General features: G+C 42.2%; 1 protein-coding gene across 9 annotated transcripts in view; it reads left to right on the top strand.

Moving 5' to 3' along the window:
- Positions 1-26,524, top strand: part of ZMIZ1 (zinc finger MIZ-type containing 1) — a 335,118-nt gene that overhangs the window by 267,080 nt on the left and 41,514 nt on the right. For 7 of the 9 annotated variants that reach the window (XM_077784564.1, XM_021526680.3, XM_021526678.3 and 4 more), the window contains one exon: positions 16,385-16,529. In XM_077784564.1, the coding sequence (XP_077640690.1) occupies positions 16,385-16,529 (145 nt within the window). Of the gene's footprint in view, positions 1-16,384; positions 16,530-23,532; positions 24,105-26,524 lie in introns of those variants that run through there. The other 2 variants (XM_021526684.3, XM_021526685.3) reach the window with 2 other exon arrangements.

The raw sequence follows: 26,524 nt of genomic DNA, 5'->3' as shown, positions 1-26,524 counted from the left end.
TGGATTTTGCTGGTTGTTTTTTAATCAGTGTCTATCTGCAGAAACTTGTTAGTCAAGAACCTGTCTGATGGAAAGTTGTCATTTGCTTCATCATTATAGCAGTAGTAACGTTTGCTGTAAATCATATAACATTCTTCCAGTCTTCTCTTATGTAGTCTTTATGCCTTTTTTAATACATCCGTTTTATCTTACCAAACTGTTCATTTTGGCTTACCCATGTTGTGTTCTCCTATCCTTTTTGATTCTTAGATTTTTACAGGATGAAATACATTTTTGCTTTACAAGGCTTTCTAAAATGTACCTTCTCTACTAGTTTATTCCAGTCTGTAATAGCAGGGGCTTAGGCCTGTACTCCATGAAAGCTTTGAGATACAACCTTTTATAAATACTGCAGTGAACTAGACTATTTCACTTTAAAGCTTTGATTGCTTGATGGTAGGTTTCAGCTTTGAAGCCCCTTTTTTCTGTTTAATGATCTGCTCGGGTTGATGGACTGGTGCTGGAGCTGTCTGTGGTCACTGCTCCGGGTGTCAAACAGGCTGCAGAGTTCCCAGAACATACATGTGCATGAAGGCCACTTAAAAAGGAAGATTTTTAGACTTTGCTACTTTGTTGTTATTTATTCTCCAGTGTTCAGTGGTGTGTTTGCTTGGGCAAGAATTTGCAGTGAGCTTTTAGAATGCCTGCTTTATTTTCTGCTACATGAATCTGTGCTTTTTTCAGCTGCCTTGCAGGAACTCCTCCTGTCAGATTAGCATGGTCTAGTGGTCTGCATCCAGGCTAGGAAAAGAGCCTTTAATCCCTCATCTGATGTTGAGTGCATTGATCCTCTCTTCTTCAGGATGTTGTGAATGTATGTCCTTATTGACTGGCATTATCCTACTACAGAGAAGTTCCCCTCTCCATTCAAGACACCCTAATGTATAGATGGGAAAATCCTGTTTCTGTGTAGATGTCCAAACTCATTCTCTCCTTCCTGGTCTTTTTGTCAGCATTTGCCCCAAGCGGTTCCTCAGGAGGTGTAGATAGTCTTGGCAGCAGAAATGTGTCAGAAGGGACAGAAATTTTCACATAGCCCTCCCAGGCAGTACCTCAGTGTCCCTCACCAGGAAACAGTCTCCCTGGCATTCTAACCAGAGTATTTTCCCCAAAGGATTAGTTCACTGCCTTAGATTCCCTCTTTGTGAAGCCAGGATGATGTTCTCTTCACAGGATTAGGTGAGGATTAGCTAGTGTTTATCAGTGACTTGCAGATAAAAGAAATGCTTTGTTTACATGTATATCTTTTAGAATGTGTGGTCTTGATAACTTGGTAGTGCTCAACTCTGCATTAGAGAAACATCTGATGTAGAATACTTATGTTATACAATAATTGATACAGATAATTACTAACATGTGCATGGATATTTAGAAGTGAATATCACTTCTCAAAACCTGAAGCATTTTACAATTTGAAAATATTCTGTATTTTTATTTTTTTTTAATTTGTATTATTATTATTGCTACCTTTAAAATGTTTTGTATTAATGTTGACACATAGGATTTTTTGGATATTCTGGAAATAACAATATTTCTGGCCTAATGACTGTACGTACTTCTAAAGGTAGAAGGAAACGCTTTTGAAAGGTCTTTCAAATATTACCTTCCTATAAAGACCAACAATGTCTGCTGTTCCCTTTTAACACCAAATATCCCTGGTTCATGAATTATAGTAGCTGGAAGCTGAAATGCAGAGTGTTTCTTCTGCTTCTTTCATAGTTTCTGGAAAAAAAAAAAAAAGGGTTTTTCAGCTACTGGAATCAGCTAACAGTCTTGTTGAAAATACATCTTGTTCTTCCCTAGTGATATTGGCTCTGTGGGGCTTTCTTGGTAACATGAACAGATATGACTCAGAAGACAGAGAGAGAACAACTATGCTGTGTAAGAAGTTTAAAAAAGGGGGATTTTACCATTTTGTTTTGGCCAACACTACAATCAAGCTGCAGTGCCTGTTTTTTTAATTTTGTTTCTTTTGCTTCTTGACAGCCAGTGGAACTGGAGCTGGTATCCTGAATTGATCTTGACAATCCATGAGAAATCCAAGAAAGAATAAACTAGATGTTCTCAACACTATGTGATATTTTTAAGTGTTGTAATTCCTAGTTTTCATAGGATCAAACTGCAGATTGCTAATGCAGATTGTTTTATATTGCAATAGGCAAGATTAGATGCGTATTGCATTAAAATATTATTTGAATTGGGCCAAATTGACATGTTTTGGCTTTTGGAGGCCTTTTTTACATGGAAAACCTCTAATCAGGAAGAAAATGTAATAGAAATCTGTTCTTAAAGTAAAATACAGGATGAAAAGTATGCAGAGAGGGGGGATGTGGGGGTACATGATAAAATTCCACCTTCTTGGAGCCCATCTTAGTACCTTCTCTCGTCTCATTAAGTAGACAGCACCTTCAGGTCTGGTCCTTGTTCTCTTTGTCCTTGTTCCCTGGGCTTCTGTTACTCATCTCTTTCTCCACCCTTATGTTTATTCCCCTTAGAGAAAATTTCATAATACTCAACTGCAAATTTGTTCTTTTATTCAACCAGCTCCTTTCAGAAAACACTCCTGTGCTGATTTCCATGAGAAATTTTTGTCTGTGACATCTTGGTTTTGAAATTCTATTGCATTTCTTTCAAGTTCCTTATGGAAGGAGCCTGTCCTTCTGTGTTTGTGAAAGGCCATTTATTTAGACCTCAGACATTAAGTAGCCGGGCATAGTCTATATGCAATAACACATCTGTAACCTTTCAGAAGCCTTAACATATTACCTTATCTTTCGCTCTAATTTCTCTTGGTTTTATCCTCTCCTGTAGGCACTTTCCCACATTTCTTAGTTTATATCAGTAAAATTAAAAATATCTGCTAGACTAACATGGAAATATTTCTTAATGTATGAAGGAGAAGATACATTTTGTATTGTACACTTGAAGTGTTGTATTGAAGGAGAAAATATTGTATTGGTAGAGGCTGTGTAAATGTAATGTAAGAGACTGAGCTTCAGACCACAATATTTCCAACCAACTTCAGTAGGAAGTTGGAAGGAAAATCATTTTGACCAAGAAGGTAGAATTTTATTCACCATGTGCTTGGATAGCATCTTAGTGTGGGTGTTTAACAGTAATATTTTATGTTCTGATGTCCGTTCTGATTGTGATTCTTCTTTCCAGATCTTCTGGGAACATGAAATAGACATGGTTGCTATTTATATAGGATGTTTGCTCAGTGCTTTTTTACAAACTGCTGCTTTTCTACAGGCAGTGGAACAGAATCTCTGTTCCTGGGAAATGCTCTGCAGAATTAACGGCGCTTGAAGTCTTGGGAAATACTCGGTGTCCCTCGCCGCCCTCTCTCTTCCTTTATCTTCTCCTCCTCAGTACATGCTCTCCTCAGCTTTAGCTTCCAAAGATGAAAATCTTACCCCGATAATGTCTCGTGGGTATTACAGCCTTGCTTAAACTGCAGGCTCTGTTGGTCATGTCAGGTTGTATTCCAGTCATTTTTGCAGAAAATGCCCCGAGGAGCTGCACACAGCTCATTTGAACTGGTTTCCTGTTTGTGTTTGTTACTACTGCCGTGGGATTGTTTAAGCATCCAAAAATTTGTTTGTTTCTTTTATTTTTAAAATCATCCTTTTGCACTGCTCTGACAGATTTGCTGTAGAAAATCGATGCTAAAATCTGGTTCCGTGTGTGACTGGGGTGTGTTACTTCCTCTGCCGCCCCAGCCCGCTCCGTTCCCGGGAGGCAGAGCCGGCTCCAGCTGCAGCTCGGCGCAGCATCGGGAGCCGCTCCCGCCTGGGATCCGCGCTGGGCTGGATCGGGATCCGCTCCAGGGTGGCACCCGTGCCGTTCTGGATCGGGAGCCGCTAGGGTGGCACCCGTGCCCTGCTGGATCGGGAGCGCTCCAGGGTGGCACCCGTGCCGTTCTGGATCGGGAGCGCTCCAGGGTGGCACCCGTGCCGTGCTGGATCGGGATCCACTCCAGGGTGGCATCCGTGCTGGGCTGGATCGCTGGATCGGGAGCGCTCCAGGGTGGCACCCGTGCCCTGCTGGATCGGGAGCCGCTAGGGTGGCACCCGTGCCGTGCTGGATCGGGATCCGCTCCAGGGTGGCACCCGTGCCGTGCTGGATCGGGAGCCGCTAGGGTGGCACCCGTGCTGGGCTGGATCGGGAGCCGCTAGGGTGGCACCCGTGCTGTGCTGGATCGGGATCCACTCCAGGGTGGCATCCGTGCCGTGCTGGATCGGGATCCGCTCCAGGGTGGCACCCGTGCCGTGCTGGATCGGGATCCACTCCAGGGTGGCATCCGTGCCGTGCTGGATCGGGATCCACTCCAGGGTGGCATCCGTGCCGTGCTGGATCGGGATCCACTCCAGGGTGGCATCCGTACCGTGCTGGATCGGGAGCCGCTAGGGTGGCACCCGTGCTGGGCTGGATCGGGAGCCGCTAGGGTGGCACCCGTGCTGTGCTGGATCGGGATCCACTCCAGGGTGGCATCCGTGCCGTGCTGGATCGGGAGCCGCTAGGGTGGCACCCGTGCCGTGCTGGATCGGGAGCGCTCCAGGGTGGCACCCGTGCCGTGCTGGATCGGGAGCCGCTAGGGTGGCACCCGTGCCGTGCTGGATCGCTGGATCGGGAGCCGCTAGGGTGGCACCCGTGCCGTGCTGGATCGGGAGTCGCTAGGGTGGCACCCGTGCTGGGCTGGATCGGGAGCCGCTAGGGTGGCACCCGTGCTGTTCTGGATCGGGAGCCGCTAGGGTGGCACCCGTGCCGTGCTGGATCGGGAGCCGCTAGGGTGGCACCCGTGCCGGGCTGTCTGGCCGCCGTTCCCCGCCCACCGCTCCCGCCGCCGCGCTCGGGCCCATGCGCCTTTTCAGGGCTGGGGGAAGATGTCAATGAGAGGGGCGGGCGGGTTCGCCGAGCTGCCGGAGCGATTGATTCTTGTCTGCCTCTCTGAGCAGCCTGTCTGCGCAGCAGCACACGAGACGCTTTTGCACGCTTTTATTATTATTTTTTTCACCCCGCTAATGCCCTAGTCAGCAGCTTGCAAAGGAAGAACAGTATTAAAAAAAAGAAATAATAGCAGTCTTCTGTGAGCTAGAGTGAGTGCATGGACCAGAGCTAAATTTGGAAAGCTAAAGCTTATTCTATGCAATATTATTAGAATTATTTGGGTTTCCAAAGGCACGCTTGTATACATGTATGTGCTGCTGGCCAGCTTTTCCACGTGACTCGGCTAGATCCAAATGCAGTTATTTATAGATGGCAGGAGCAGTGATGACATTATCTTACAGCACTTCAGTCCTGAAATCATAGCACTTGTGTGCGGGGAGAGGCCAGCCAGGTGTCCTCTGTGAGAATTTAGGCAGGCTTCTCTTTGGCAAATGTCCAGAAGAAAAGGTGGTCACAGATAACCCTTGCCCTCTTTCCCAGTTCTTTTTTATTTTCAGACAGAGAAACAAAAGATTGAAAAATCAGTCTGGGCTGTGATTTCTACCAGCTTCTTCCCTAGATGCTTGTAAAAAGCAATTAGCCACGTTCATTTTTATACCTCTCCCCTCTTAGATAGATAACCTCTTTCTACCTATGTAAAATGATAAACATTCCCCTGAAGACAAGGAAACAGCAATTTCTAATATGTCTAAAACTAATGTTCATCGTTAGGCTTTTAAATAAAAGTCTCTTGCTGCTGTGTGCTTGTAGCTCAGCTAATTGAACTGAGGCTGCTCCGTGTGCATTCCAGCCCTGTCTTGGGGCAGTGTCTGTGCGAGGGAGCAGCTGCCTGCTCCTGCCTCTTCAGCCACAGCAGGGATTTCATGTGGCTGGGGAAAAATCAAATACATGTCGGGGGGAAAAGTATTTTTAAGGAAGAGAGACAAGGAAAAAAAAGATTTTTTTTTTTTTTTTTAATGGAAGGGGGTAAAAAAAAAAAAAGCTGGTTGGGTTCTCAGGGTGGTCACACAAAGAAATGCTTTAGCACATCTGGGAGTGTGCAAGCTACAGCAGAGCATGAGCACAGACAGCATAAAATGGGGCTACCTCAAGGTAGTACTGCTTCTGAACACTTTGTATTGTGAAACTACAGCTAAAATAATCTGAGGATCAGGGTAGGGTTATTTAGGTGTTTCTTATTTTATGCCATCCTGTGTTTTCTATGTGGCCCTAATTGTAGCAGGGCATAGGTGATTTGCTACTTTTTCTTTTTTGGTAATAAATAAACATAGTGTGTGTGGAATCTTTAGGGGTATCAAAATGCCTTAGCAAGAGCATCCATGGCTCACAAAGTCTGCTCCTGTAATATAACCATATTTCAGGTGGGAAACGTCCATTAGCCCAGAAGACATAGCTAGAGGAAATGGAACTTTAAGGATATAGAAGCCTTTCTCTTGCTCAGATTAGTTACCAAGTTCCCAGTGCAGCTTGGGAACAATTATTTGGTATTTGACTTTGGTATATTAATTGAATGTTAATTAATTAGGCAGTTCTCAGGAAAAGGTGATTAGTACCAGAGGAGCAGAGCAGGTTGCTAGTAACGGAAGATGACAAGGTTTGTGGAGTTGGTGGGACTCAGAGGGGAAAAAAGAGAAGTTATGACTCTGTTAGAAAACTACTTCATCATCTGGACAGTGTAATGGGAAGCATTGCTGCCTTGAAACTGTAGTACATGCTCACGTCTGTCTGCCCTGTATTGTTTGAGCAGAAATCAGTTAAGCCAAAGCTGCTCTGGGCTGAGTTTCTCTTTCCTGCTGTCCTTAATTGTTTTCATGTTCAGTACTTAGAGATTGTTTTACACAGTTGTAATATTTCTTTCAGAATGATGAGTGAGTAGAAGGATGGGGTTAGAGTACTTCTAGCTTAGTTCTGTTCAACTACAAAGTTTGGATAGTATGAAAAATGATCCTGTAACCCCCAACTTTGAAAGTGAGCATTTTTTTCCTTAAAAAATGCAGTTAGAAGTTGGCAAAGTTTATATTACACTAGTCATACAAAAAAAAAAAAAAAAGGACACCTGATAAAACATTCTTTTCCTGTAAAAATATAAAATAATGTAAAGTTAAAACAAAAAGCAAGACGGCAGAACCAAAAACACTAAAGTTCTTAAAATAGCTTTTGGTCCTTCTGAGTTCTGGCTGCGCAGTGTTAACTTTGGAAACACGTTTCTGCTATAAATTTTGGTTGTGTGGTTTCTGTAATTTTTTTCCCTTCCTTGAAAGCCTCTCCAGATGTTTTACAGTTGTTGTTTGAAAATGTTCCATGGCAGGCATAGAGACTGCGGGCACAGAGCAGTAACCCCTTGATGTGGTGGTTGTGGTTTTTCCTTGCAAAGAGAGGAAGGTGTATGATCCCCTCTGTTCTGTGACTCTGTGCTGTCACAAATGGTGTGACCTTCAGCACATCACCTGCTCTCCATTTCTTTCATCTTTAAAACAGCCAGTAAACCATGTAGCTGGATGGCCACTTCAGCAGTCTCTACAGGAGCTCCCACACTGTAGCTGAGATGCCTTTTTTGGATAACTGTGAATACAAGCCAGATTTAAATACTTTCCTAATGCAGACTGATTGAATTTCCTCTGTTCACAAACACAGATTTCATTTGATTCTAAAAGACTTCAAAAAGTCATCTGTGCCATGCCCCCTTAGCTGACAAATCCATTCTCCCTAGATCTGTATCTGACCCTTCCTCTGCATCTCCATTTATGGAAATTCCTCACCTTACCCCTTAGGGTATTAAAGAGCATTAGCATGCTCCTAATATCTAACCTGTGTCTTTTTTAGCTCTATATGATTGGTGTTTCTGCTTTGGATGTAGTTAATGCTTTGTTACTCAGTAAATCAGAATGCCGCTGTCAGTCTTCCCTCTTGTGAAAAAGAAAGCTCAAACCAAGCCCACCAAAAGCCTTAATCCATGTAATCATTACTTGCAGGGTATGTTGATAGGGTTTTTTTTAATTATTCTGATTACTTTTCTCCCCCTTCTGTGGCTGTACACTGTGGTGGAGTAGAGAGAAAGAACTGTGCCTCTCCCAGGCTTGGGTCCCACTCATGCAGCCGGGGAGGCTTGGCTGGGTGTGCTTTGGCAGCACAGCACAGCTACTGCCTTCATTGGCCCTCTGAGGAATCTGGTAACGCTCATTTCTATTAGTGACTCTTGGTTTAATAGTTTGGTAAGCCTTAAGTTTCCTTCCATTTTATGTTGTGTTCAGCTAGACCTAATTTCCTTTGTTTATTCCCATTGATTATGAGAATGTCATGTTAAGCAGCACTAAAGCCTGACTAAAATCAAACTAATCTACACTCCTGGTCTGTTGTCTGCTAGCATAAAGAAAGTACAGAGGTAAGGCATGATTTGTTTCTGAAAAGTCAATTTTGGTTGTTATTAATTTTTTACTGTCCTTTTGGTCCTTTTGAATAATTTGGATTAGGTTTCAATGATGGGAAGCTGAACCTCCAATTCTGCAGGTATTCCTTTCTTTCTTTTAATGACAGACACCAGGTTTTCCCTCTTCCAGATGTCTATCATTGTTCTGATCGTGCATGGCTTCCTTGTGTTCCAGCTCTTGTTAAATTATCTGTTGGGTTTTTTCCTAGCACTTTTAGGTGTTAGTGATGGTGTTTGCTCAGGAGTTGTTTACGGTAGTAATTGGAGGACTGAGGATGGATTAAATGAAACTGAGCCTCTCACCTGTAGGTCACTGCTTTGTCTGTACACAAAGATGGGTTCAAGTGTGTCAGTCCCATTTTTCAGGTGTCTGGATTATGTATTAAATCTGTTGATGACTAGAACTGGTATTACAAAACAGAAGTGTACAGCAGTAATGAAAGATGCTGTTGTTTGAAGTCTAAGCAGTGAAACCAACAATTGGATGAGTAAGAAAACAAGCAGTCTAATGCTATTGGAGTGCATTTCCTCGAAAAGACTTATCCAAGATTCACTTGCTGGTAGCCTTTCACCAGTATTGTCTTCTCTTTATGTAATGGGCTGTGCTTTCAGATGTAGCAGCTTGGGCAGAGCTAAGCCTAAATGAGATGTTTACATATTTTATCTGGATCTGTACAGAGTGTTTTGTGCTTGCCAAATTGAGCCATTGTTGCTATGTTTTGTAATGTATTACTTCAAAGTTAATGTAGTGAATCTGGTAAGATCCTCTGCCAAGTTTTGGCAAGTGTAGAAGGAAATGAGGGAATCCCAGTTCCACTGAAAGCATGAGGTGAGGATAGCAGTATTCAAATCTGTATCTCCAGCATGTACTATTCCAGTTGGCAAGAGCCTTTGGGGAAGCCTACATATATATGTGTCTTGAGAGGTATTTGTGAAGAATTGAAGATATGCCAAGGCAAGCTGGACCCATATTCAAGACCAGTCAGTCTTTGTACATGGTGTCAGTCTCATGCAGCAGTACTGAAATCACATGCTGAGTAACTCTCAGGTTTGCAGTAAGGGTTTTATTGAATAAAATCTCTGTTAATTAATGTGATACTACATTCAGTTTAATTAGGCATTCCCTTCATCTATTTTCCTACAAACCTGCATGATTTTTTGTTTTTCAATTGTGATACATAATTGCATTATAGATCCTACTGAGGCAAAGCTGTATATTTCTGCAGGACACAGCTATAGCTATCGTGTAATGAAGGAGGCATTCTTGATAAAAGGCATTACTTGGATATTATGGTTAGAAATGTGTATCATGCCTTGTTCCACAGTGTTGAATTGTGGCTGTCAACTTTGTGTTCCTGTTATCATTAGCAGGGTAGTTCATGCCTCCCAAAAGAGGATCTGAGCCAGCTGCCCCTTTGCTCTGCTGGGGAATTCAGTTCCATGCAGTTTGTTGTGCAGTTGCTGGGATGAGGACTTTTTAAATCTGTGTGCCTTTGGAGGGGGCTATCCTCCCTACAGGGAGCAGGTTTGTGCTGGCACTTTATCGATAAAATCAGTCCATTTCATCCAACTTACTTGGACTTCTAAGCTAACACCACTGATTTCGCCTGATAGAGAAGAGCAGTCACAATCCTCAGGTGCTCCAGAAAAGCAGTCTGTTGGGGTGCAAACCTCCTGAGATGAGGTGGCAGCAAACACCTGGGAGTAAGCACTGTCTCTGTGCCTGGGCTGCTGTGTGCAAAGTGGGCATCTGCTGGCAGCAGGAGAGATAGGCCTGGGAGGAGGGAAGGACTCCCTGAGATTGGCTTTGAGTCCATGTTGAACAGCAGACTGCTGAGAAATTAGTACTTTTGCTTTGTAATTGGCTTTGTATATAAGCTTTTAGTGCTGTCAGTGTTGAGGCAGACACTGAGCAGGAGTTCATGTCATGACAGGGTAGGGCTGGTCTGTGGCAGGGCCAGGCCATGGAGCAATGCCTTGGGAGAACTGCAGAGGAGGGACAAACACAAATCTCTGCTATGGACTGTTACATCCCAGGTTTGTGTCCCTGCTTTGCTGCCGTGACCGACTGTCCCACAGGTGAGCCGGCCATTGCCAAGCTCTGTTGGGGTCTGTGAGGAGGAGAGCTGCAGAAAAATCAGTCCTTGAAATAGTCTGACATGAGTGGTTTCTCCCTCTCTCAATTTCCTAGTTTTTTAAAAGCAAAATGGCCTTTAAAACACATGGAAAACCTCTGATTTCCAGTTTCACAAAATTGCAAAGATTCCATCCTTTTAATGCAATTGACCTTATTTTTCCTAATACTGTCAGCATATTCAGCTTTACATAGTTAACATTTTCAGTAGATTTTTCCAAACGTGATATAGTCTCCATTTTCTATATAGAAAAAATAACTTCTCTAAATAACCAACACAATAGTTATTTCCACTTCTCTAATTCACACCTCATTGCTACTTTCCTTTCCTCCCCACCAAATTACCTCACCGGATGCTTTATAAAAACTGTATTTAGATTACAGTCTGTAGAGGAGAGAGCAGAAAGCATTTGGTAGCTCTGTATTCTACTTATCTGAAATTCTCCATGTAAAAAAATACAAACTTGTTTCTAAAAGCAATATAAAATTAATGGATATGATTGGTGAAAAATTATGTATTTTCTTACTTATGCTGTAAATATATTTTCAGCCAAATGCATTTCCTTCTGAGACATGAAACCAATCTAGTGAGGTGGTGCTGAACAGATAGTCCTCCAAATCAAACTCCTCCTTTTTCCTAATATTTTCATTGCAGCGAATAAGAAATACGGATCTGCCAGTCTGCCTATTGAACTATCTACTGCAGCTTAACTGCAGCAAGGAAGCAGTAATCCTATTGTGCTCTTCCAGCAGTCTCCCGGGAAGCAGAAGGCATTGAAATTACTGAGCTGTTGTCCTATCCCCTCCTCACCTGCCTTTGTGGCTGTAAATACAGTGTCTGCCTGTAAATAACAGTTTGCTGCACCTTTAAGCATGTTCCCTAACAAGAGGCAGCGATTTACTGAGGTGATAAGCTGTAACTAATACTAGGGTATCATAATGGGTAAATAGATTAGCGCTGTGCTTCTCTGTATTTTGCTTTCTAGGGAGCTGCAGCTCCTGCACTCGGAGGTGCTTCCTGAGGCACTTTGCAGTGCCAGATTGCGGCTCCCAGGGCCGGGCTGGGTGCAGCTGGTGAACTGCAGCAGTGCCTCTGTGGGGTAGCACTGACTGCACACCCTGGTTTCTTGATGTTTTCTGGTCCCTGGCCCAAAAAGGGTTATAATGGGCTGTACCACTCTTCTGTGCTATGGCTATAAAATGACATTTGACCTGCTTTATCACCATCCATTATGTAATATTTACAGGTATGCCAGCATCATTTGTTGTCAAGAAGTATTAAGTGGGGCAAGCAGCCTGGGTATGATCTGTGGCTTCACCCAGCTCAAGCTCCTTGATTTTCCAAATGGAAGGGCCCCAGCACTTACAGAGCAGTTGTGATATTGCTGCTGGGTGATGGGCAGTCGTGGCTGTAAGGGATGGAAAGGTGCCATGGAGCAAGCAGTGGAGGCCTTTCTTTCTGTACTGCCTGGCAGGTTTTCGGCACAAAAGGGCCCTTACAGGAAAGGAACGGTACCAGGGGATGTGGCCGGTCCTAATAATTGTGTCGCAAATCTTGTGATATTTGGCATGTTCTTAAAGACTTGGCTCCTAGAGGCAAGGGATTAAATAACAATTGCCTCCTTTCTCTTTCAAGCAAGGCTTAGCTCTGTGGTTGCAGAGAAATGCTTAAAATGTGACTTGGGCTGACTGGGGGGAAAAAAACTGCTTTCCAGCCTTCTTTCCCCTCCTTGTCCCCAGGATCCCAATGTGGATACGTTACCATGTCTTATGATATTTTTCAATGAAAGAATTTAAAACTCTTGGACACATCTAGAAAGACTTAAAATGTTGCCAACTTTGGGTGCGTGGGAGTATTTATGAGTATTTTAAGGAGAGGTCAGTCACATTCTGTGCTGAGACACTCTTGCGATGTCTGGTCCTCTTCACAGAATAGAAAAACAAAAATGGGACTGGGTAGCAGCAAGTTGAGTATCTCTGAACCGATTTTTTTCTCTTGCATCCTTAGGGAAACCCCTTGGGCTAGTTGTAATTGAAATTTCTCTTATTTTTAAATCTGTATTTTTGCTTTTCACAAATGTGAAAGCTGAGGCTGCTCATATCTGTGTTGGTTTCTTAACGCAGTTGTCATTAGCAAATCGGTATTGATTTATTCCTATGGAAATAGATCAGTGAAATGCAATCCCATTAAGAATGATACAGGTTTTGCAGATGGAGAAAAGTAGGTCAAATATTGCACCAATCATCCCAGAGAATGTCCCTTTAAGCCAAATAAATGTGTGAATACACTTAAACTGTCAGTATGTTATTTGATTGCTGTTACTCTGTATCTTTTTGCATGAGCTAGCAGAGCCCTCTATGACTGAACAGGGATTGAAAGAGAATGTCAATTTTGGTGTATTGACCAGGTTGTATTTTACACCTGGGCTGTGTAGAGGGTTTATTGGGGGCTGTGTGCATGTGTAAGGATTCTTCCTTTCCTCTCATTGCAACAGTTGAGTTCAACTTAAGCAGGAATGACACATCATTGTATGCAGGGGACATTTTAGCAATGCAGCAGAGGAACAGGATTTAAATCTGATCATTAAACTGCCGCAGCAAGGGGCTGCGAGAGACGGTGTGGATGGTCCATCTGCAAAATCTGTGCTCCTGTTGTACAAGGAGGAGGGGCGGAGGGGGAGGAAAAGCAGCTGCTTGGCTGTGCTATGAGAGGGTGAGACTGACTGTTGGCACCATCTGTAGCTGTCCTTTGTGCTTGCTGCTTTATCTGTTCATTATAGTATGATACTGAAATTCTCGTGCTTTGAGTGTAAATGAGTTGAGATACGCCTAATACTGTCAGCATAAAAAGCAGTAACTAAGTACACTAAAGATGAATAGTGTAATCTGTAAATTCATTTTGAGTTTGTTTTATCTTGCTTGGATAGCCCAGGAAGTGATGTTCTCCAGAAGCCAGCTGTACCAGATGTGTGTTGGCAGGATATACGTTCCTCTTACCGAGCAAAGCAGCAGAGGTGGATGGGGCAGGAGAGATGGGAGGCTGCCCTGTGTGTTCCAGCAGAAGGGAGCAGACTCCATTAGAGGGAGGACAGAGCAGGTCACTGGTAACTCCTAAGGTGGCTACAAACAGCTTTGTTTTCATTCCATGTACAAGTGCCAACACAGGGAAGAGAGTGATTATTATACATGGTACATGAGTTGAAATGTCCCGAGGGAGGAAAGGTTGAACCATAACGAGTGCTGTGATAGGGATGAGTAAATTTGCTATATTTTTTTAGCTGTAGTCTCTTAGTTTCTAAAAACATGAGTCCTCTCCAGATAACCTGTAGAATAAAACCATCCAGCTTATCTTGAGGACCTCTTTGTTCTTTGATGGTTTACACTTCACCCTTTATAAATCTGTGTACTGGATATTGGTAATAATAACAACACATTAAGATGTTTTCTTATCTTCACTTCACCAAAGCAATGCTCTCATTGGCATAGTCTTTTTCCAGGAGTTACGCTGCTTTTTTTCCCAAGCAGGTTTGGCTTTTATTTGCAGATTCATGCCCTCAGATCCATTGGGTTGTTGCTTTTTATCTTACTTGTCAAGTGCACATAGGTGTGCAGAAGGAGCAACTCCCTTCTCCCATCATAGCCTCGTCTAAGATGGATGATTCTGTAGTAATTACACTCGGCTGTGGAAGTGCTCAGCATCCACTATTACTCATCCACTATTACTCCGTGATGGCTGCGTTAAGTGTTCAGCAGAACACTTTGTTCTTGTTTCCCAGCTCAAGTGGCTGTGGGCAAGGGAAGAAACCCTGTGAGGCAGGAATTTGTATCTCCAGGCGGCTGGAAAGGGGGAGGGGGGCCTTTGTCACTGGCACATTAGTAATGGTATGCCAGGGATAAAAGGTGAGTATAATTTGATCAAATGCTTGTTGACAGATTCCTTGGCTAATAGAGAAGCAGCTTAGACTGACACTCGTTGCTGGAACGTTTCACAGAGCTTGAGGGAATGCTTTTTGTAGGCTCCGTGTGAGGCTGACAGTTTCCAAGTGACCATATTTAGTTGCATAAAGAAGCGATGTCCCCCTTTTGTCACAGCAGAGCTCTAAAATGCCTCCCTAAACACAGCTCTTGACCTTCTGCTTGATAAATGCAATAAAATTGCTACCTCTTCTTTGTCCAAATGCAATAAAATTGCTACCCCTTCTTTGTGTATATGTGTGATTAATTCACAGCAATGGCCCAGGCGATAAATATTTTCCTTGTGTAGCCATTTAACTTGAGAAAATCCAGTTGCTTCTTGTACTGAAAAAACATACTTGAGTGTGTTTTTGGTAAAGCAAGTTCCTTGTTCTGCCCCACAAATATGACTTTACAATTGGAATTTGGAATTTGTTCTATGTTAACCATACATGTGAGTAGCTACTGGGAAAAGAAGATGGTGTACCCTGAAATGATAGTTAGCTACTGCTTATGATTGTTATTTGATGAAAAGAAAACCATTAGAAAATTAAGACATGAAAACAGGAGCCTCAATTTTATAGGATTCTGTACTTGTCTCTTTTAAATGCACAAGCCTGAAATTACATCTAGAGTTCATACTGCCCTAAACCTCTATGGCATCTTGAGTTTTCAGTAGTCTTTTGGTTCTCACCCACCCATATAATCCATTGATTTGTGTTCAGTTTGCAGCACCTCGGGAAGGCACTTAGTTAAAAATTAAACATGAAGCATTTTTTTGTTCAATGGGTTTTTGTAAAGCACCCTTTAAAGAAGAAAAAAGCCCAAACACTTGCACTTGAGAAGTTGATTTCTTTCCACTGCAGGATTTTTCAATTAGTCTGCACTTTGTTCCAGTTAAACTCCTCACTGTGTTCTCATACCTGGCTGACTTTTTACCAGAGTCACTTCTGATGCTGGAATCAAACAGGCAGCTTTGAGGCTCGGGTGGGTGTTGCTGGAGGCTTTGGTCGGGTGCCTTGGCTGGGTGCACTCATGGGAGCCAGGTTTCACTTGCAGTCACTTTCTGGGCACTACTACAGAGTAGGTAGTTTCTATAACAGGGCCTGGTCTCTCTGAGTGTGGGTGCATTAGGGAGAGGTCACATTTTCAGGAATAATGACCCCTTTCATGTCTTTAGAAGGAGTTGCAAGCTCTTCTTCCCTCTAAGAAATCTCTGCGTCTTCATAGTTCATAAGCATAATTTTCCTGTAAGCACAGAATTACCCTCATTGACTACAAGATTAGGCACATAATGGAAATACACATTTAGGGGTTGTGCTGGGTCAGATATAGATTTAAGTGCCTGACTTTGCATCCATACATCATTCTCCTGTTTATCTATTCAAGACTGGTAGCTCATAGCAGTTTTGGAAATTAATTTGTGCACATGGGTTTGTCTCCAATTAATCTTATGAACAAAATCAGCTGAACAGAAAAGAGATATTTTCTCTTTGCTCCCCTCTGTAAATGATGTCTTCTCTATGTTTTTGTTGTGTTTCTGTTAGTGTGAATTGAATTATTCTGCATCTGACGTGTAACAACTATCCCATGTCCTTTTGCTTCATCCATTCTTCATCTCTGTGGTGCTTGAACAAGTTCTCTTTTGCCTCCTGGGCTATGCAGAATGTTTGTAACTTGGGTAAAAATGTTCTAATGATAATGTAGGGCAATTCCAGATGCAGTTTGATAGGATAAAAGTGTGAGTGGTGGTTCATGGGCAAGCTTTGCACTCATGCTGTTTGTCTAGCTCGTGACTCCTGTTACAGTGGCTTGCACTCGCACTGGGCTTTGCTGGTTCCTCACATGTGTGCTCACTGTCATTTCTTCTGTTTGCACAGCACTGCTTTCATCGTGGTGTGAGGAGCTGGGACGGCTCCTGCTGCTTCGCCACCAGAAAAGCCGGCAGAACGATCCTCCCGGGAAGCTCCCCATGCAACCCCCCATGAACTCTATGAGCTCCATGAAACCCACCCTCTCTCACAGGTGAGTCTGGGCCCAGCCCAGCAGTGCAGGCTGGCAGCGTGTGTGTGGCAGATTTGCCCCTTGAAATGCTTGTCACCACTGCTGGGGGGAGCGATGCTGTTTCATGCACTGCTCAGCACTATGGACAGCAGGGTATCTGTAATTACAGCAAGCACCAGGAAACTCAGATTTTCTCTTTGCTGTTGCCCTGTGCATAGTGAAGTGACACTTCCATCTTCAAATCTGTGCTCAGATCAAGTGGGTGTGCTTTCAAGCTTCAAGTTATGCCCTAGAGATAAGCTTGTACATCGTGTCTCTCATCAGACACTTGCCTGATGTTTATTTAAATACAGCTGGCTTTTCTTGACATTGAAAACATTTCACTGATGTTCTGTGTTTTAACCATCATTGGAAATATATTGCATGCAAAGCAGTTGTACTATGGGTGTAACCATGGATCAGAGGATATCCTGTACAGTCTTATATCAGGTGAGGATCACACAGCACTTGTGTTAATTCAGAGAAAACATGGACATTCTGTAAGAAGATGATGTGAAGCTTTTGATTACCAAATTATGTAGAGGAGCGCTATTTGTATTTCTTGTCTGCACAACCTAGGTCAAAGCAAAACCTGGAGATAAAGTGTAGACAGGATTGAGCATTCATTCTGTGCTTTATGTTTCTGGGAGATTTTTCGAAGGCTTTCTTTGCCTCAGCATCACATTAAAGAAATCACAAATACAATACATTTGTTTTAGTGTAGAGCTTTTTTGTTAGTAAAGGACTATGAGAGTGTAATGAGTCTAAATTCCTTGTACCTAAGTTCTGTGATAGCCTAACTAACTTGAACTTTTTGTGTTAGAACAGAACTTAGGGGACATCTTTGTACCAGTGCATTTGCATATGCAAATTTGTCTGAAAGCAACTTTTGGGGTTTGGGTTGGATAGTTTTTCATTATTTTTGTTGCATTTTTGGGAAAACCATGCAATAACTATGCATTTTATTTTAGCCCTTGAGAATAAATAAAGTCCTTTTTTTTGAAAAGGAAATAAAGTCCTTTTTTTAAAAGTAATTATATAATTTCTGGCTTTTCAGAGTACCCAGATTTACTCTTTTTTAGTTGCTTGTGAAGTGACTGTTTGTAAACACACTCAACAACAAAAAAAAATAAAAACTAAAAAACCAAAGAAAACTTAATGTTTTAAAAGAATTTTACACTTGGGAGAAGCTTTTCAGAAGACAAAGTGGAATTAGTAGCCAGTCTGCAGAGAATGTGGTGCAGTGTATGTGCTCTCTTAGGTGTAGTTTTGTAGTTTTTAGATGCCTGATTCTCATTTGACCTTTTAGCCTCTGTTCTCTAGAGTCTATAAAGTAAGACTATCTCACAGGGGCTGTGTACTACATTACTAGATAATAGATAAGATAGGCACAACTCACTTCTTTCGTGGCAATTTTCCCCTGAAATCGTCACATGTCAAAAAAGAAATACTTTCTTCTAGAAAACCTAAATACCAGCATTTCCAGCAATATTGAGTCATCCAATATTCTGCCTGTAGTAGAGGAGCCTGCTCAGTATTAGGCAGTTCCTGCATATTTCTCCTGAGTATTGGCTTTGAAATGCTCTACTGGGGAAGACACTGGGAGCGATTTCTAAATTACTGCTCTTTACCTATGAGATACCCCTCTAGAAAAAGAATTTCTGTGGCATAATTTCTTATATACAATAGCTGCAGCAAGCACTTTGGGATTTGGAATACTTGCATCACTGCTTTGGCGTGTGCTGTTGTCTGTAATTTAACTGTAACTGCTCAAAATCTCTCAGGTGGTACATTAGAATGAGACATCCCGTGGCTCTCCAACTTCTTTTTCCACCTGGAACTGTTTATTTTCATGCATGCTTTGTAATCAGTCTATAAAACAGTGTTGAAGTATGGGGTGAAGAAGAATTGAGTTTTCTATTTGTTTTAATTAAACAAAAGATGAAAAGCCATTAAGTACGGTATTAACTACAATCAGTGATGAAGCTGTTGATGAAGCACCATTTGTATTTGCATTAGATTACATTTGGGTCAAAAGCTCAGTATTAAAGTTCACAGTATCTTATCTGGAATCCTCAAGACTTTTCTGTTAATTCAAACAAACAAAAAAAAGTATGCTATGTATTTCCTGGAACAATTAATGTAGCCAGCTACTTTAGGTTTTGTAAAAGAACTAGATATTAAATTAGAACAACCAAGAGCATATGCAAGAACCTTACTTAACAAAGGCATTGTAAGATATATGTGAGCTGCTGGTTGTCATTAGACATACAATTAAATCCTTCCCCATCATCAGATGATCTTGAGTACTCCACAAAGAGCTTTTTCTGCTGCTCCTTTTGCAAGCAACAAAATTTGCTAGCTCTAGTCAGGGGACTAGAATTGTGATGTAGCTGGCACTACAGAAACACAGCTGCTTAGTCTCAAAGTTGAAACAGGGCTCAGCTATTTAAAATAAATTGTGACTCAATAATGTATCACAGGACTCTAAATCTAAGTATTCATATTTAATAAACTATGGGCACTTACACTGGAAGTAATTCAGGTCTGGCCTGTTTTTAAGGACAATCTTTGATTTTTAAAAGTTAATTGAGCTATGAGAAAAAACTGAAGTAGACTGATCAAGGAGGGCTTTCACAGTGTTACTGTTGGTTAAATGCATTTATAGAGAGTAGAATGTAAGCCATAAAAAGAGCTACAGAAATGCAATAAATGCTTTCAGAGTAGGGATTATATTGTGCTAATTCCTTTCTAAATTTAGTTTTTCATTAACAGAATAATCAAGTGTTACATATAGAAAAAAATTCAGCTAAATACCTACTGTATAATGTAGGGCAGTTGGTTGGATTGCAAACTCCTGTGTTTTGTGAACAGAATGAGCACTGGGTTGTCAAAAAAAAACCTCCCAATCTTAGGGGATTTTCAAGTCTTTGCACTCTTTTGCTGACGCTCAAACTTGAATGTGAGATTTTATTTTTGCCTTAGACCTTCTTATTGATTCATGTGAGTAAACTTTACTCCTGTATTGAAGGACCAGTGACTCCTGTATTGAAGGACCTATCCACCACCTTAATCGTGTATAACTTGTAATTAAGATCCTATTTAATGGATTTATGGGGATCTTAAGGAGAGCCATTAGTCTTTGAGCTAGCCCTTCTGCACAGGAGTGAAATTTCATGCTTTCCAGCTTGCATGGTAATTATTTTTGTGTTGTGGTTTTCCAATCTGACAAACTGCCTGAAATAACAGATACTACTCAAGGTGGCTGATTTTTTAATTAATTTAGGGTCTTTGGGAAACACTGCTATATAAGTACAAATGATTGTCATTATACACCTTCCAATGCTTTGATGAAGTTCCTACTTTACACTTTATTGCATTAAGTGGTGGACCTCTACATGTGCATCAAATTGAATCTTGGTTGAAATGGGTACAGTTCCAATCAATCCCAGCAGGAATTGCACCCTAGTTCATTTTCAGGTCAGTCTGACTCAGGCAAGCTCTGGGGGGCTTCTCATTTCTTGCACAGCTTGTAATAATGCTTATTTGTCAACAAAACCACCTAGAAATGGACAGCTGTTAGTTGCAGTTTAGTGTGTTGTCATGAGCATCTGTGGAGTTCTTACTGCCTTCACTCTTGCTCCAGATTTTGGTCTCATGTATTAATTGCCAGCTGTTTCACAGTTAGTGACCAATGGGTGGTAATGCCTCTATAGGGCAGTCATTCTTGATGAAAAATATGAAGATAATATTATTTTTATCACAAATTACTTAGTGCTAAAGGTTTAGAGAAAATTGAACAGTAGATGAAATGAAACATTAATTCAATCATACAGTAGATGTGTTATTTATTACCGTTAATGTTTTATGTTCAGGCAATCATAAATACTTTTAGTGGCTAGACTTGTTTTAAAGAGTCTTTGCTTTTGATTCTCGTTTTGTCCTTTTTTTCTTCCAATTTAAACCTGACTAAGAGTTCAACTTTCAAACTTTCATAGGAGCTCTTGGAAAAGAATGGTAATTCTAACTAAATTTTTACGGAGTGGTAAGGACTGGCTCTTGGATCATTAGCAATCAGGAGTGAACTGGTTATAACATATTAGTTAGTACAAACAGTGTCAGAAATTCTGTAAAAGCTGCTATCTTTTTAATTTTGTGTCATAGGCTGCTTTGACCAACAGTGATAGTTCAAAAATGTCTGGATGAGGTCAGGTGCCACATATAGACTTTTATGAAGCCATTATGTCCTGTGGCTCTGATATTCAGGGAAAAACTTTGCAAAAGAATTTATACCTCTTGAGGTAAAAGATAAAATTGTTTCACAGCCTTTTCATCTTTCTGGTTGTGGAGTTGTGAAATAAATATAATTAGGGAGTGAACAGATGGTAAATCCTAATATAAAAGAATATAATCTACCCAGTAAAGAAACCTGTATTACTTCTGATTCTGCAAAAGTAGCTTTGCTGTTTTTTCTGTTTTCCTTTCTGTCAAGAAATATTAATATTTTCCACAAGGAGAGAATAGGGAAGAATTCAGAATCAAGAAATGTTTCTGCAGAAGTGCCATTTCTTAAAAAAACCCAGAAAATGTCTTCAGTATAGTCTGCTTATCCTCTAAGCATTCCAAAGCTAAAACTAATTACTAATTGCTCCAAAGTATTGTCCCAAGTGTTGTTTGTCCATCTCATCATTTAAGTGAAACACTTAATGGGGAGGAGGTGGAAGAAAACTTTGAGCCTGTTGAAACTAAAAGAAAATTATGAGTACCTTCTCCTTGAAAACTGGTAAGTGTATAACCATACAACCATTAGCTGTTAATAATTAAATATGGATTATTTTAATGTGAAAAATCTGCATTTCCTCTTAGATAAGTTTGTGGTCAGTTCTTGTGGTAACAGGAAACAATAAAGGGAACTTGTTTTCAAATATGTATTCTTTACATGCTTGGTAAAATGTATAGGATAAGGATCATCTTTTCGTGTGTATACAGTGCCTTGCACAGATGTGAAAACAGATCTTCTCTATTAATTGATGAGTCAATGTGAATGCTGTTGTAATAAAACTAATATGTAGCAGGACTATTGTAATTCAGTGGGGTTTTTTTTTCTGATAAGTATGTCTAAGTGGCTATATACTTTCTTTTCCCTGTAGATGTTGTTGACTTATGGTTTTAGTTTGTGATTTTTTTTTAATTATAAAGTGACAGCTGATATTTTTATAAACAAACACTAGACAAATATTATTTAAGGTGTGTCTGCTGAGACAAAATCTGATTTTCTCAAGCTGTCTATGTTAGTTTTTAAAATATAGCAACAGCTTTGAATAGACAGGTATCGTTTTCAGGTTTGGGCCATATTGAACAACTAATTCCTGAAAATGTCTGATCAATTTTGATTTATGTTGAGTGATTATCACAGGAGTATCATGGTTTGCATGAGGTCTGCTCTCAAAAGCAGGTGATAATGTGCTGAGCCTACATGATTTTCCTCTTCAAGCATATTGGAAACGTACCTTCTGTCACTTGTTCTCAATGAAACCAACTGATTTCTGGTGGCAGTAGGGTTAATAATCATTTAACAATGGCAGACTCCTGCTTTTTAACCATTTTGACTGCCAGCACGAAAAGCATGTGGGGACATTGAAAGCTATACTTTGCCTAGCCTTTTGTTGCAAAACTAAATGAAATCATTGGGAGTCTTTTAACTGGATTGAACACCTTTGGATAGGGAACATCAGAAGCAAGTCAGTGCCCTTAAGCCTGCGCAGCATCAGGTCCAGCGGAGCGGTTTAGCAGCGCTTTGCGGGCGCGGAAGGGCTGGGGAGGGCCGGGTTCAGCGCGGGGCGAGTTCGGTGCGAGTAGCTGCTCTCCGGGTACCCGCGCTGTGAGCATCGCGCTCCAGCCTGCCTGCCAGGCGGTGACATGGCTTCTAAGCAGGGAGGGAGCTTACAGTACCCTGACATCAATTACAGCAAATACCCTGTCTTTTTAAACGATTTTTTGATTTTTTTTTTAAATATAATGATCACAGATGTATATTTTGTCTAAGACTTGATGTGTTTCTTGATGCTTTTTCTTTACATGTGTCTGCTATACATTCACTTATATAAAAATCCTCCACAGGATTTCTCTGTAAATAGATTACAAAAGGAGTGAATTCCCGGTGCTCAATTTTGTCAATTGTATTCCTGCTACTCCCGTACACTTGGATTCGCAAATCTCTCATCTCTCAGAATCGCAGTGAGAAGAAAAGGAAATAGTCATTACTGGTTGCAGTGGTGAAGGGCTTTTCTAATGGTTTCCTTAAAAAAAAAAAAAAAAAAAAAAGGCTAGCAATTCAAGCAAAGACCCTCTTGGCTGGTTTTCACTAGATGTGACAACAAAGCCTGCTCGGCAGACAGAGCGCATCAGCAACCTGGGCAGATGGGTCGGTGACATTAATTAGATGCTGGCAGTGCCTTTAGCAGGAATCGGTGGTGTCTCCCCATGAAAAGGCTGTTCGGGGCTAAGGAGCAGTGTGCCAGCCGGGGCACCGTTTTGAATATCCTCGTCTCCACCGGGCTGGGAATGCGGGGAAGCTACTAGAGCCTGTTCGTGCTCTCGGTTCCCACTTAGCGCGTCAGGGGAGATGCGATGTGACTGCTTGCCCGTGTCCCTGTGTCACCAACAGCATTCCCAAGCTGCCCTGACGGGCAGGCAGAGCGCGGAGACGCTTCTCAGACCTGCCCCTCCGCTGTCCCTCCCCGGCCGGGTCACTTGCCCGGGCTGCCCCTGCCCTGCCCTGCCCTGCCCTGCCCTGCCCTGCCCTGCCCGGCCCTGCCCTGCCCTGCCCTGCCCTGCCGCCCGTCCCCGCCCGGGCGCTGCCCCCGGTCCCAGCCCCCGGTCCCAGCCCCGGTCCCAGCCCCGGTCCCAGCCCCCGGTCCCAGCCCCGGTCCCGGTCCGGCCGCTGCCCGCAGGGCTCGGCAGGGCTGTCCCCGCTCCCCGGCACCCCGGAGCCCCCAGCCCGGCTCGCTTCCCGTGAGTTGCGGCGGTGCTGTGCTGCTCCCTCCTCCCTCTCTCCCTCCCTTCCCGCCGTGCCTCTCGAAGAAAGCGGTTTTTTTCTGTTGTCGGGGAGCGTAAATCAGCTTCATCTAAAATCTCGGAAGTGCAAGTCCATCACATCTTCCTCCGAGCCGCCTGCTACACCTTGCGTGAGTCAGACTGCAGAGCTCCCGGTGCCCTTCTCGCTGTGCGGGGCTGCTCGTGTTTCCCCCTGTCTCAGAGGCAAAAGCAGAAGTGGAATCTGCTCACGCTCTCAGCGGTTCCTTCCCCGGTTGTTGTAGCAGTCGCTGACCTCCAGGCACTATGAATAAACAGCAAAGCTGGGAACAAAAGGAGTCTTCTGGCTGCCATTATCTCACATTAACATAGCAGACGCGCTGCGGTGTGAACAATGCGAGTCTCATTCGCCGATAATCAGCGAGTACCCAGGCATTTGGATTACCAAGGCAACAGGCAATGGTAGAATACTGGGTGGGTGTGTTTTTTATTGTAAAGGAGCAGTCGGATATGGAAACCCAGGTATATTGATAAAGCAGAGCAGAAGGAATGCCTGGTGGCAGGGGGGGACTGAGGGCTCGGGGTTGCATTCCGACACACGTGAGATAAATAAGACATGGATGAAGCAGATCTGTGCTGTGAGATGCAATAAAGATTAAACTGCATTTGTCAAGCTGAAAATGATCATAAGATAATTTCAGCATTTTGAAAAAGGTAACAGGTGGCATGTTAATAGCAGGGCTGTTACCGGTGGATTTTGTAACTGTAATCTGGGCTGTAGTAATGCATTGCATGGTCTACTTGTGTGACAATAGATCTGGGTGTGATGGTTTAATCTTTTTTCCTTTTATCAGATGGATGCTGTAGTCCCCGTGCCAGACGATGTAAACCCTTCTGCTTCTTAGAGGCAGGAGTGAGTCTCAGTAGCATTTTTACCTGCATAGGTGTGATCGTTTATTCCACATGGACAGAAATAAGTTATGTTATCTTTGTATCTTTGTGTGTGCACACACATGTGCATGGACATATATGAAATCTGTAGTGAAGCAGAACTGTATGTGCATGCAGGGGAGATGTGGGTTTTTGCAGGTTCAAAAACCTAGGAATTCATCTAATTATTTGGCCTAATGCATTTTTCTAATTGCAGGAGTTAAAATCAGATGCAGTAACTCTTGCTGAGCAGCATGAGACTTGCAGGCATGGCTCTAAGTGATGACACTGAGTGTAGAGTAAGGTGCCAGGAAGCACAGCAGCGAGCGTGTCACAGCCCGATCTGTAGCAACCCAGTGTGAAATGGAAGGCAGCATTCCCGCCTTGTGCAGTCATAAGTCATGCAGGCCTCACAGGCCTTGTCACAGATATAAAGAAAAAGTTAAGGGCTTTCAGCTTCCGGAGGTACTTTGCATCACCTGCTGAACTGCCAGCTCGGTTTTGCTGTCTCAGTCTCCACGCAAACGCCTGTATTGTGCATATATATGCGTGTGTGTTGGCTGCATGAATGGTTATTATAAATGTGTGTGTGGATATTTAAAAGAGCAGAGGCAGAGGGTGATAGCCACCTGCTAGCAGCAGATGCCATCCAAACCACTGAGCTGATAAATGGCTTGTTGCCTTCACCTTTTGACTGCTTCACCTGCATCTGCTCACCTAGAAGGGGTTCAGAGTGCTTCTGTATTCTCATACAGTTTGCCAGAAAACAGCCTCCTTCTTTTTACAGTGAATGGTGAAATTTGCTTTCAGTCTTCCTTTTCATGGTACAGGCAACATCCAGTACTGAAACAACACTTGAGGCAATTCTTTCTTGGTAGGCAGGGACTAGGCATGGATCTGTTGTGCATTTGGAGTTGGGAGAAGTTAAAGAATCAGAGAACATACTCAATACTCATCTAGTTGAAAAGAGTGGAGGGAATCAACAAACGGAGAAATTACGATGGGATATTTTTGGGAACTGTGTATTTTCTTTGTAAACTCTGGATGTTAGTAGTCACATCATTAAGAAGCAGAGGGAAATAAAGTCATATTGAATACTTCCAAATTGGCTTTTTTTCATTTTAACATTACAAAAAAACATCCAGTGGTTTGGATGGGATTGTGTTTTAGGTGTTTGCTTAGTGAAATGCATGGTGGTGCCTTACTTTATGTCAATACAATTAAAATATCTTCAAATAATAATGCAAAATAGAGGAATGTATTTCAGGAATGTGTGAATCACTTAGACGGCATCGGTCAAAAGCTGATTCTTGCTAGCCATCAGTTATTAGTGTACAGACTGATTACACTACCCTCTTGCTCTCCTCATCTTGAGTGTAAAAAGTTTAGGGTATCTGCACACAACATCAGCTTTTAGTTTGGTTCTGTACATCATGTGTGATGTACAGAGGTACTTACTTTTTGTTTCCTTTACAATATGTCATCATATAGCCTTGCTGACTCTAAGTTGTCTTCATGTTCTTTCCACAGTGGTGTCTCCTGGCTCTGCCACGTTCCTCTGCGTGAACAGACAACAAATTGTTGTCTGTTCACAGAAAACATGGCACAAAAGGTCAGGGGATATGTTGCTTAAATTTTGTGATTTGTATTTTTGAATAGTAATGTGTTTATAGTAATTGTCACCTAGACTATAAACTAATGTGAGGTGTTCAAGTTGAAACACATTGGCCAAGCACTGTAAGTGCATGAAGATGGTGCATGTATCTCAGGTGGGGAGGTGCTGGCTTTGTTGCTTGGAAAAAGAATCTCAATGAAAAATGACAAGTCATTTGTTTCCTTCTAAATATCTAGTAGTTTTCACAAAGAAAATAAAAGCACATCTCCAAAATATTTTTGATTGGCACTAAGTGAAAACAAATTCTGGGTTTCAGTTGTCACAGTGATGTTTTCTCAAATTAATGCTCAAAGCCAGGGATATTTTCAGTGGAACTTTGATGAAAAGGAAAAAAACC

The sequence above is a fragment of the Lonchura striata genome, chromosome 7, assembly GCF_046129695.1.
Source record: "Lonchura striata isolate bLonStr1 chromosome 7, bLonStr1.mat, whole genome shotgun sequence".
Taxonomy (NCBI): Eukaryota; Metazoa; Chordata; class Aves; order Passeriformes; family Estrildidae; genus Lonchura; species Lonchura striata.
Note: the sequence above shows the minus strand (reverse complement) of the source record. Positions and strands in the feature narration are given on the sequence as shown.